Here is a 13,084-nt window from a genome sequence, read left to right as displayed (position 1 = left end):
TGTGTGTATGTGTATATGTATATGTGTGTATGTGTATATGTATATGTGTGTATGTGTATATGTATATGTGTGTATGTGTATATGTATATGTGTGTATGTGTATATGTATATGTGTGTATGTGTATATGTATATGTGTGTATGTGTATATGTATATGTGTGTATGTGTATATGTATATGTGTGTATGTGTATATGTATATGTATATGTGTTTATGTGTATATGTGTATATGTATGTGTGTATATGTATAAGTATGTGTGTATGTGTATATGTGTATATGTATGTGTATATGTATGTATGTATGTGTATATGTATTTATGTGTATATGTATATATGTATGTATGTGTATATGTATATATGTGTGTGTGTGTGTTGTGGGGAGAGAAGAAAAAAAGTTACAGAGTTAAAATTGACTATCCATTATTGGAAACTGGACGCTGTTTGTCCTGTCCCTATGAGCACAATTGTGGATGGAAGTACACAGGTGTGAACGTCTGCACGTGGACACCATCTACTGCTTTTACTGCTCACTCGCACATCAACACAGCTCTGGCGCACTAGTTGAACTCTCACACACATCAGACAGTCTCTGACAGGCTTTAAGCTTAATCCAATAAGCACAGTACGTGTTTCAGCTTCAGATCTGTGCATTACACTCAAACACAGACTTAATTTCTCAAAATAGCAATTATCATGGGGCTTCCACAAGCTTTTCCAATTTTACAGTCTTTTTTAAAAGAGGTCTCTTATGGACATCAAGGCTGCATTTATATGATCAAAAACACAGTGAAAACAGTAATGTAACAGTAATATTAGAACAGTCCAAATAACTTTTTATTTATTTTTTTCCTTTTTATTCGAAATATTCCCAAACGTGTTAACTATATCATGAAATATCTCGATTCTCAATTATGTGTAAGTAAATGCATTTTGCACCTTTATAGATTAGGTTAGTTGATCTATAGGCTAGTGGGCGATGGGCAAAGTAGCCTAATAGTGTAATTTATTAACTATGCATAAAACCCGTATTTTTACTTAAGTACCAGATATGGGTGTCATGCCATAAAATATTTTTAATACGACTGACTTTGTATTTAATGTGAATTTAATAAAAACATTGCAAGTTACTAATTATAACACTTTCATGGTAGAGAGAACATTTACATTATCAAAAAACATTCTCACTGACTTCAGTCTAGCCAGAGTTCAGACAATCTCAAAAACTCCCATTATAATCACTGAAGCTGTTTACACTGTGAAATGAATATCTTACATTCGGAGGCACATCTACACTTTGTTGTTTCTGATGAGAAAATTCGCCAGAGAGCAGAATTCAGTCAGCGAACGTGCGCACTGAACAGAACACCGCGTGTCAGCCATGACTCATCTGAACGCCTCTGATTGGTCATTGCATTCATAAGCTCAACAGAATCATGTGTGATTGGTATTAATGTGCAGTACTGTAAAAAAAAAACAAAAAAAAACGCGTCTGGCTCTGCACCAGTCAGCGAACGCAGATTTGAATTTAACAGCTGGTGAAATTTCACTTTTTTCCATTACTGCAACCCACAGGACAAACCCACAGCATTGGACCCAAAATTGTTTGGTGTGATACGATTCCAAATTTAGGGGGGCCTGCATTTTCAGCATCATTACTCCAGTCTTCAGTGTCACATGATCCTTCAGAAATCATAATATGCATTTTTTTTTATTATTCCCAATATTGAAAACACTTTTGCTTAAAGGGGTCATATGATGCTTTTTTAAAGATCATTATTTTGTGTATTTGGTGTAACAGAATATGTTGACATGCTTTAATGTTCAAAAAACACATTATTTTCAAATACTGTACATTATTGTAGGTCCTCTATGCCCCGCCTCTCTCAAACGCTTCGTTTTCTACAAAGTCCCTCCTTCCGACAAGCGCAGTCTGCTCTGATTGGCCAGCTGACCCAGTGCATTGTGATTGGCCGAACACCGCAAGCACTAATATTTGTGTGGAACCGTTTTTTTTCCAGGATTTTTTGAGGAATAGAAAGTTCAAAAGAACAGCATGTATATTAAAAAAGTTTATTAAAGTTGATTAAAATACTTCTCATTTATGTAGTTTATTTTATTTTACAAATCTAGAAAACCAACATTTTCACCCTAAAATGTAGGTATACATAGCATGGGGTGCACTTAGTTGTTCTTGTTTTCACATTACTTGATAGCTTTGTGACAGTAAGGTACATACTGTACAATCTAAAACAGAACACAACAGATGCCTCCTAAAACCCCAAACAGAAATCCATATGCATGCAATGAGGCCCAGATGGATCTGTCTTGCCCATCTTCAGAGTTTCTCAAACATGATGAATACATGACACATTTCCCATGACATATTGTGTTTAATCCCTCTAGCTTGGTTAAATTCCATTCCTGTTGTTTTTTATTTTAATAATGTTGCAAGCATAGACAAAAACCGGAGCTAAAAGGGACAACGAAGAACAGATTTGGCCCAGCAGGATACAGACCACAGAATCTGATTGCTTTGATTCTGAAAATTCAATGGACTTTATTGCTGTCATTAGTGGTGCTTGCTTGGGATATTGCAAAGGCCCTAATTTTAAGTATTAAACTTGGTGCATAACTGGTCGCTTACCGATCATGCTGCCTACATGAATGATACTTCAAATCATGCGGCTTATTGAGGAGAGATTTGCTGTTACTGTTTAAAGTGCTCAGATATATGATTTTTACAACACGCTCTCATGGCATTTCATAACTATTTCACATTGTGGCGAATCGGTGGCTTAATCGTACGATTGCATCATGGGTTTATGTATGCACCCCACTGACTGTTAGATTGGACATTCATGCTTTTGTTACTCATCAGGCTGTATTTTTGGTGGACATTAAAACAAGCAAAAATATCCCATGGATGCAGGGCCGTTTCTAGCCAATTTGACGCCCTAGGCGAAATCTACTGATTTTGTGCACTTTATTTACTGTACCAATATTTTAAATTGGCCTTTGAACTTAGCTTTATTGCATGGCAAAAAAAAAGTGTTACCTTGCCAAAGCACTGACAGAGCCCACTGATCTAATGGCGTTGTTGAGCGCTCCAAATGCAAACTTTAAATGCAACAATCAGGCAGCAATTGACAGCACTCTGATCCAGTGGCATACAGGCATGGTCAGATTGACAGTACTCTAGCCCAATAATGGGGGATCCAGTGGGGGCGGCAGTCATATTTCAGGGTGACCGTGCCACTCTTTATCACAACCCTGCTAAAAGTGCCAGTACGTGCGCTCATTGGCGCCCCTTCAGCTGGTGGCGCCCTAGGCGACCGCCTAGCTCGCCTATGCCTAGAAACGGCCCTGCATGGATGTATATTTAGGGAAGGACACAAACTGTATTTAGGGATTAGAAATTCATAGATACTTACGGATGGGCTGTTTTAGTATGAAAAGCCCTAGCAACCACATAGCAATGCACTAACAACCAACCTGAACACCAAAGCAATTGCATATCAATGCCCTAACATCAGTCAGGATTCTTCAGAAAATGTGAAAATCTAATTTAATCATGCATATATTCTTTTCACAATGTTCAGCACCAGGTTAGATGTTTTCTCCATTATGCACTCTCCTAAGTTAATGTGATTTTATGAGATATTATGTTCAGTGATTTAGGCCTCCTGCAAAACGCCAGTTTATTGCAACTATACAATTTCTGCCAATGCAGTCATTGGCCATTATTATTATTGGCCATTTTGCTATGATAATAATTTTTTTTCTCTGTGTGCAGCTCCTTTTGTCTAGATGACATGCAATGATACACACACTACAGCACATACAATAGCACACGTTCAGTATTCAGCATTATTACAATAATGATGCATATAATACACAATACATATGAAGTGTATATGGTACAAGACAAGAGTTGAAATAAATATATTTAATATAATTTGTTAATTTTGTAAGTCTAGTATATAATTTGATAATATAAGTTTAATTTCATATTTTTGATATAATGTCATTTAATTTTTAACAGGTGGAATCTGCAAAAAAAATGCTTTTTTTTGGTACAGATTTTTGCAGTTACTTTTGTCCATGTAATTTAGGGCAACACCTATGAAAACGTTTGACAGCAAGAAAGAAACTATATCTTTTGTTTTATAGTTTAAAATTTTACAAATTAGATTTGCTTAAACTGTAGTCGCAGCACTGGGTTGTATTTAACCCAGCATTTTTTAGAGTGTACCATTCTTTCAAATAAATTTTTTAGATTTTTTAGATTTTCTGGTCTGGTTTTCAACGTCAGCATGGTTACATATGCAGGCATGTGGGCTGTTGGATGTCTGAATGTATGTGAATTATCCTGTACGCGGGTGCTGAATTATATGCAAAGTATTTCTAATTTCAATGTGCAGCTGTTTTTATGCAGGTATATAGTTCAGGTGATGAGGGCTCCTTCCTGCGGGAAAACTGTTTGTTTCTTGTGGTGCAGTGGCTTTGAAATACATCTTGGAATATATAATGACTGAAAGACATGTTGCCTTCAGTGTGATTGGTCACTGATGTTCTTGCCAACCTGTGAAAGTCCTCGACGGAGGGCAGATTGCAACTAATGTTTTGAAGACTGTCTCATTCACATGTGAGAAACTAGCTGTACCAAACCATTTTGGATCAGATGCTGACAGATTCATTGATAGAACTGTACTGAACTGAATCATCAAGGCAGCAGTTTGATCTTTGAAAATCACTGCCATTTTCATCTCTTGTATGTGTTTGCTGCTTGAGGTCCTAGGTAATTATGGTTATCAGGAACCTGAAGTACTCAGTAGATTATAGTCACACAGGTGTAATTGTCCTGTGTGTCGTCTTGTCCTGTCTATTTTCTTTTCGTCTGTGCAGTGGATTGAGCGCAGCATGTGTACCCATTGATTAGTATTCACTCTACATCAAAAACAACTCTCTGAAACCGGAATATACAACAATTTCTTCGTTCTCTGCATCTGGGTTTGCATTTGTATCCATTTATAGAGATGGAGCAGTTAAAACCCAAATTGCTCTATTTGACAAATGTTATACATTTTTATTAAAACTGGTTTTGACGTGAAGCTGTGGGGATAAGAAAGGGACAAACGTGCAGAATGGTTCACATAACTGCTGCACTATTGCAGACTTAACCTCTTAATCTACAGGAAAAATCTTTTTCCTTTGAGACGTGTGGTTTTCCCAAACCGCTTTCGCCTAAGGCAAATCCTGATTACAGTACGTGCTCTTTTTGTATGCAGGAAATTTTAGACTAACAGGGCCTATACATCTTGGTGTTAACCAGTGTAAACTATCTGGTTTTTCTCATCAGTTTGATGAGAAAATCCTATTAAATCTTATCTGCTCTTCTAAGCATTCAAATACTTACTGGGCCAAAGCGATGTAACACAATGTCATGTTTAACATAATCTGAATGTCAAGTTAGTAGCAGTTTGCATGTTTTGTATTTTACTTTCAGTAGTTCCGTTCTTTTCAAGCATTTATTTTCAAATAGAGGTTAAAATGTGTAGGGGGTGAAAGATTTGGTAGCACATAATTCACTGAGATACATTTTTAAATGTTGCAAAATGTCAGGGGTGATTTGTCTAAATTCACCAGCAAAATACACTACTGTTCAAGTCAGTGTGTTGGTAAGATGTTTTAATGTTTTCAAAAGAAATCTCTTATGCTCACCTAGGCTGCATTTATTGGATCAAAAAATACATTTAAATAGTAATATTATGAAATAGCATTACAATTTATAACTGATAACCGTTTTCTATTTTAATATGTTTTCAAATGTAATTTATTTCTTTTAAATGTTCACACAAAAAACAATTCTCACCTAGTAATGCATGTGATTTTATGCAAATTGCACAGCACTGCATTGGATTGTTGGCAGGCTGGTTGATTTACAATTAAATCTAATCTTGATTGTAATATAAAACATACATATAATTTGTATTTAGAAATCACATTAAAGGGATAGTTCACCCAAAAATGTGTAATCATTTACTCGCCCTCAATTTGTTCCAAACCTGTATGAGCTTCTTTCTTCTGTTGAACACAAAAGAAGATATTTTGAAGACTGTTGGTAATCAAACAGTTGACGGTAGCTATTGACTTGAAATAAATACTGTGGAAGTCAATGGCTACCATCAACTGTTTAATTAACAACATTCTTCATATCTTGTTTTGTGTTCAGCAGAATAAACTCATACAAGTTTGGAACAACTTGTGGGTGAGACTTTTTTTTCCTTTAAATTCAGTTTTACTATTTATTTATTTTTTCAGTAGATGGTATGCAGGAAACATGCCTATTTACATCACAGCATGTCTATATATTCTGTCTGTATTTCTTTATATTTGTGGTACTTGTTTGCTAGCCTCTATGTAGAATGTGTGTTTATTTTTATTCTGCTGCCCCTCTCAGACTGCCTGCTTTCAGTGCCACATTAGCACTACTGCAGCTGTCTTGTGTCATTTGGACATCAGTGGAAAGCAGTTATCCAGAAATAGTGTATTCGAATATAGCATTTAAATGGTGTTAAAGCTCTCTCCCAACCAGAAGAGAGTTGTTTCGAGTCAGCTAGCTGCCTTTAACTGTGCATTGTTCCCACCAGCCTTTTAAATTAATTTACTTCCTTGTTTAAACATTATCATCATGTTGGAAATTCATGCAGGTCTAACCTGGTCTTTTCAGCAGGGTACTCGGGATGATGGTGCAATCAGAGGAAATGCTAATCAGTGGTTTTAATTATATGTGTTCTTCTTGTCAAGGCTCATAGTGAGAGTGACATCATAATTACTATTCTCAATGCAACTCATAATTAATTCAAATTGCCTGAATTGGTTATGTATAATTCCACTAACTAACATGGCAAAATAAATAACGTTTATTTAGTGGATTCCTGTGGATTCCAGACAAAAGCATACTGAGTTACATCCTCCGTTTGTCAGGAAAGAAACTGTTTTGGGTGTGAACTTGTGTGAATTTGTTTTCTCAGTGCAAAAAAAAATGTCAACTTCGGAGACTATGCTAAATAATCATAAGGTAGTTGCATTGTTAAATAAATATTTATTTATTTCTCCAGGAACACAACCAGACATGTTTCTCTGGCTAATTTTTCCTCGCTGTTTTAAATTCAGCTGCTCTTTGCAGTGAAGACCAAATCAGCAATTATTCTGAGATGTCAATAGAAAAACAACTTGACTGTCCAAATTGGTTTGGGTTTGTCCAGCAGAAATGTTTTAATCAATATGAATGAACAGTTAGAAATTTTAATCAGTGGCCAAACTGGCTGTGGCAAAGTCTGACCCAAGTAAACAGTGGAAAGTGCCCTAAAAACTCTTCACTCAGTCCATGCCATCCAAAACCGATTTATTTTCAGCTGGCAGGCTCCTTACTGCACCTGACAAGGCATTACGTGTATTGGGCAGGATGTTGCCCCTAAAAGAAGCCAGCCATGAGAAATATGTCAGTGTTAGTCAGAAACAGTGGCGCTGAATTTTTTTTGGAGGAGAATGCTCTTCAAGTGGACGTCTTAAAGGAAAAGTTCACCAAGATTGTTTTTAATTTTGTTTAATCTTTTTTTTTTTTTATCAGAAATTTAGCATTACATCAATTGCTCACCATTGGATCCTCCGCAGTGAATGGGTGCCGTCAGAATGAGAGTCCAAACAGCTGATAAAAACATCACAGTAATCTACAAGTAATCCATACAACTCCAGTCCAGCAATTAATGCCTTGTGAAGTGAAAAGCTGTGTCACTGTAATAAATCAATCAATCATTACGAGTTTTTTTACTGCAAACCACTGCATGAATGGAGTCCTCCATTCTTAATATTGCTTTCTCCAGTGACAAAGTTGTCTTGTCTGAATCAGGAGAGAGATATGCACAGATCAAGCACCTTTACAAATGGGGGGAAAAAAAAAAAAAAACGTTCTAAAAATTTCTTGGTGGATTTTGATGTGAGAAGCGACAGTTTAAAGTTAAAATGCTTTAATGATGGATTTGTTTATTATAGACACGCAGCTTTTCACTTCACAAGACATTAGTCGATGGACTGGAGTCATGTGGATTATTGTTGTCAACATTCATTGCACTCATAATGATGTTTTTATCAGCTGTTTAGACTCTTACTCTGACGGCACCCATTCACTGCTGAGAATCCATTCCTGTGCATGTAATGCTGGATTTCTTCAAATCTTTTCTGATGAAGAAACAATGCTTGTCAATTTTCTATATTTTTTTTTTTGTTTTTTTCAATTTCTGAAAGTCAGTTTCTACATAGTTGCATACCATAAAAAAGTGTTTGAACTTTTCCACCATTATTGCGGAGGAAAAAACATACTGTTCATTTAAAATGTGCTGAACCTACTATTGGGGCATGTTGTCACAGTATCTGGGGTAAATTGCCACAATGCGAAACTGCAGCTTACTGAAATTGCTTTTTACAACTAGACCCTGTCTCTCCTATTGGGCCACACACATTAGCTGTTGATTGTTTCTATATATATATCATCATGGTAAAATATATTCAATATTCCAGCACAGCACAATGGCATTCAGTGGCAGAAATGTGTAAGTGCAGGACAGGACAAATCCACCCAGTGCACCCTCATATAACTGTGCTCGCTTTGAGATTTGTGCAGACAGAGCAGCTGTCCGAGCACTCACAGGAGAAAGTCAACGCTGCTGCAGTTTTGCTATACATCAGTGATACCTTAATTTCAAACCCAAGATCTACAGAATGGATCTCTCTCAAAATATATTTCGGGTAAGTGTTTTTCAAACTGTAATTGTCACAAAAAATTAACTATTTTAATGCATATTATATAACAAACTGGTCTTGGTATTTTCTATTAAAATTACAATTAAACACGGTTAATATATAGTTTATTATATGCTCTGTGGTAAAAAATAAACGCTGATTAAAGGGACTTGCAAATCCCCCAATGTAACTTAAAATAAATTCGGTATACTGTTTACAAATATGTCATTAACCACAAAAGTTAGTCAGGGTGCATTATAGACCTGCGTAATTGCGTTCGAAGAGGTAACCATAGCAACAGTTATTACTGAAAACATATATAAATAAATAAACTGTCTTGAAATTCTTTCGTTTTTATTTTGCAGTGAACGGGACCTAGTTTTTATCATCGACATATGGTGCTAATTGCACATCATAACAGCATCTTTCCACACATGTGTAACGATATATAACGCGTTAGAGCCGCCACAGCAGCGCGCTCGGACGCGCATTTTACGCACAATGGAGAGCCTGCTGAAAGAAACGATCTTCTGGCCCTTCAACGACTCCTGGGCCAATTCAAGCAAGGGAAACGGCAGCAGTGGATTGAACCAAACCGTAAATCCTCTGAAGCGCAACGAAGAAGTGGCTAAAGTCGAAGTAACCGTCCTCGGGTTGATTCTGCTGCTGGCGCTCGCCGGCAACCTGTGCGTCCTTGTGGCTATCCAGGCGAGTAAACACGTTCAGTCGCGGATGTACTATTTTATGAAACACCTGTGCTTCGCTGACCTGGTGGTGGCGGTTTTTCAAGTTCTCCCCCAACTTATTTGGGACATCACCTTTCGTTTTTATGGACCAGACATTCTGTGCCGCCTGGTGAAGTACCTACAGGTGGTTGGCATGTTCGCGTCCACTTTCATGCTCGTGTTGATGTCTATCGACAGATGTTTGGCTATATGGCAGCCTCTGCGATCCCTGCGCCGTCGAAAGGACCGTTTTTTCGTACTGGCCTCTTGGATTATAAGCCTGCTCTTCAGTTTGCCACAGGTTTACATCTTCTCCCTCAGAGAGGTGGGCGACGGGGTGTTCGACTGCTGGGGGGATTTTGTTCAGCCCTGGGGCGCAAAGGCTTACGTTACATGGATTAGTCTCACAATCTATATCATTCCTGTAGCCATTTTAAGCGTTTGTTATGGATTTATAAGCTATAAAATATGGCAAAACTTTAAGCTTAAGACCCGGCGCGACCAGTGCCTGTCGTTGACCCCGCGGCCAGCTAAGGGCACCGCGCTCTCCCGCGTCAGCAGCGTAAAGTTGATCTCCAAAGCTAAGATCAGGACGGTGAAAATGACGTTTGTGATCGTCCTGGCCTATATCATCTGCTGGACGCCGTTTTTTTTCGTTCAGATGTGGTCCGCCTGGGATCCAATGGCTCCAAGAGAAGGTAATACAGGATGTTAGTTGAATATTTGTGTATAATACATGTGCATAAACATTTTTAATGAAATGTGTTGTTGTATCTCTAGTAAAACACCACTTTGTTGCATACAATGTCTCCAAATTAGTGCAAACTTGAAAGAAATGTAAAAAATATATATAGCACGTTTCAAGCAAAATATTTCACAAAATAAGTTTTTTTGTTACTTGGGTTGATATTTGGCTATCTAATGCCAAATATCACTGTCATGGAGAATTTGTGAGAATTTGTGTGCTGTAGTGAATATGATTTTTTTTTCTATAGTTATACTCATATTTATAAAATATATATATATAAAAAAATCCTTATCCAGGTATTATAAACCACTAGTAAGACTATGGAAATTTGGAGCCCTAGGATACTTTTGTTGGCCCATGAAGGCAGGCCCTGATCATACCCTCAAACAGTAATAACAACCATTTATGTCCATGTAATCTGCAAGGTATGTAGCTTTCTGGTCTATGAGTTTTAAAAAAAAGCATGATAAATCTATTATATGGAAATAAAACAAGATGTTTAATGTACAGAAGAGTCTTGTGCAATCTAAGATATACCTAAATCCAGTCAGATAAAATTGCACCTAATAAAATATCTACATTTTATGCTCTCCATTGGAATGGTATTCTTTCATGTTTCTCTAGTCATCTCTTTTTAACTTTATAAACACTGTGCCCTAAAATCCACGGATTGTTGCATAAACCCAAAAACATTTCCCGGAGTAAAATACAGACCGAGACAGATGAAAACTGAGAGTCTCTGAATAGCGGTTCAAACACCCTCAGGTAGTTTTGGTAAAGTAAATGTAGCATGACATCAAACGGTTCCTCTTTATCCTGTCTAGATCCTAAGGAGTGTGTTTTCTGTGTAATTTCATAACATTATTATTATAATTATAATTATGTTTAAGAGAACAAATGACTCTGGGATTCAACCTTATGAAAAATATTATATAATAGCTATCGTAGCTGAAAGACAATGATCTAATAGACTAGAGCAAAAAAAAATACAATAGAGTAGGATAGGACAATAGAGATCAAACTAGATATTAAAATCTTTCATCAAGCAGTTCATCCAAAAATGAACATTTGATCATTTCTTACTGATGCTTATGTATTTTACAATCTGTGGTGTTCTTTTTTTCTGTGGAACACAAAAGTATTTTTTATTAAGAATCTGCAGGCAACTCTTTTCACTAATGACAGGTCATAGTGACCATGGTTTCAAGCTGCAAAATGAACCAATTAAAATTTTTGAATGAACAGTTCTTTTAATATACCAAGGTGTGCATCATCAGTCCATCATGTAAACTTATTTTAGACTTATTTTAGAGACAGAGCCTGTTCTTAGCGACAGCTCTAAATGGCATTGTCATTAAACAGATTTTTTTTTTTTGAAAATGACTCGACAAGAACTCTCATCCTGCTGTCTGTTTCAATGAGGATTTTCAGAACATCGACTGTGTAATGAATACACAGATTTAAATGACCATAGATGATGCTGTCCAACAGGCACGTGCACACATAGACATCAAAGGGGGCTTGTGCACCTGCCCTTTTTCTTCCTCGAGAGAAAGTGCCCTTTTTTTCTGGGGAGTTTTATTATTATTATTATTATTATTATTTTAATAAATGTATATATGTGTGTGCGTGTTTCTGCGCACAGCTTTCCCTGTCAAACAAATAAAAAATCTAAATATCAGGTCGGGTCAGGTCAGGAAATGTTGAGACGCTGTCGAGTTCCCATGCCTTTCTCCCCTCCGTGCAGGCGCGCAGCACAGCAGTGTAGCACACATTGATCGGCACATGCGCATCACAAACAGGCAGAGAGCCACAGAAGTGAAGCCCTCCGTCCCTTTCCAGTTGTGTTTGTCATGGTGTGGAGATGAGTGCTGATGAACAAAAGACTAAGCTACCTGTGCCTCGAATTTACAGCTAATTATCCAAAAGGCAAATAAAGTTAATTTGTCTTGCTAACATCCATGACTCTGAGCAACATAAAGAAGTTTGAGATCTATAAAGGTTTTATTTGATGACAGAGCAGTGTTTTATGGTTTTGTGCTGTAAAACTTTACACACCTGCAGCGTCTGACAGTCAGTGACCTGCAGCTCTTCACACACAGGAAGAATTATTGTCATCTATTTGTGGGCGTGGCCAAAAACATGATTTGAGGTCACAGGCAGGCAAGTGCACACACAGACATCAAAGGGAACTTGAGCACCTGCCCTTTTTCTTCCTCGAGAGAAAGTGCCCTTTTTTTCTGGGGAGTTTTATTATTATTATTATTATTATTATTTTAATAAATGTATATATGTGTGTGCGTGTTTCTGCGCACAGCTTTCCCTGTCAAACAAATAAAAAATCCAAATATCAGGTCGGGTCAGGTCAGGAAATGTTGAGACGCTGTCGAGTTCTGATGCCTTTCTCCCGTCCGCGCAGCACAGCAGTGTAGCACACATTGATCGGCACATGCGCATCACAAACAGGCAGAGAGCCACAGAAGTGAAGCCCTCCGTCCCTTTCCAGTTGTGTTTGTCATGGTGTGGAGATGAGTGCTGATGAACAAAAGACTAAGCTACCTGTGCCTCGAATTTACAGCTAATTATCCAAAAGGCAAATAAAGTTAAGTTAATCCATGACTCTGAGCAACATAATGGTGTTTCGTTCCTGAATGAATCATCCGTTTAAATGATTCGGTTCAAACGCAATGACTCACTTATTAACAGTAACCTGCTGCCACCTACTGGTGGTGTTAATTTCACATTTAAAATGTCTTAAAAAAAAAAAAATTCAGATATCAGTATTCAGGGTTTAATGTTTAAAATATCAAA

General features: G+C 37.2%; 1 protein-coding gene across 1 annotated transcript in view; it reads left to right on the top strand.

Annotated features, from left to right (window-relative positions):
- LOC107680696 (isotocin receptor-like) overlaps positions 1–13,084 on the top strand; it is a 23,433-nt gene that overhangs the window by 8,031 nt on the left and 2,318 nt on the right. Inside the window, exons 2-4 of the mRNA XM_016476705.1 lie at positions 8,672–8,806; positions 9,166–10,223; positions 12,338–12,346. Coding sequence (XP_016332191.1) covers positions 9,302–10,223; positions 12,338–12,346 — 931 coding nt within the window. The 5' untranslated portion in view covers positions 8,672–8,806; positions 9,166–9,301. The remainder of the gene's footprint in view (positions 1–8,671; positions 8,807–9,165; positions 10,224–12,337; positions 12,347–13,084) is intronic.

The sequence above is a fragment of the Sinocyclocheilus anshuiensis genome, unplaced genomic scaffold (assembly GCF_001515605.1).
Source record: "Sinocyclocheilus anshuiensis isolate Anshui unplaced genomic scaffold, SAMN03320099.WGS_v1.1 scaffold396, whole genome shotgun sequence".
NCBI lineage: Eukaryota > Metazoa > Chordata > Actinopteri > Cypriniformes > Cyprinidae > Sinocyclocheilus > Sinocyclocheilus anshuiensis.
This window is presented reverse-complemented; position numbering and strand designations above follow the sequence as displayed.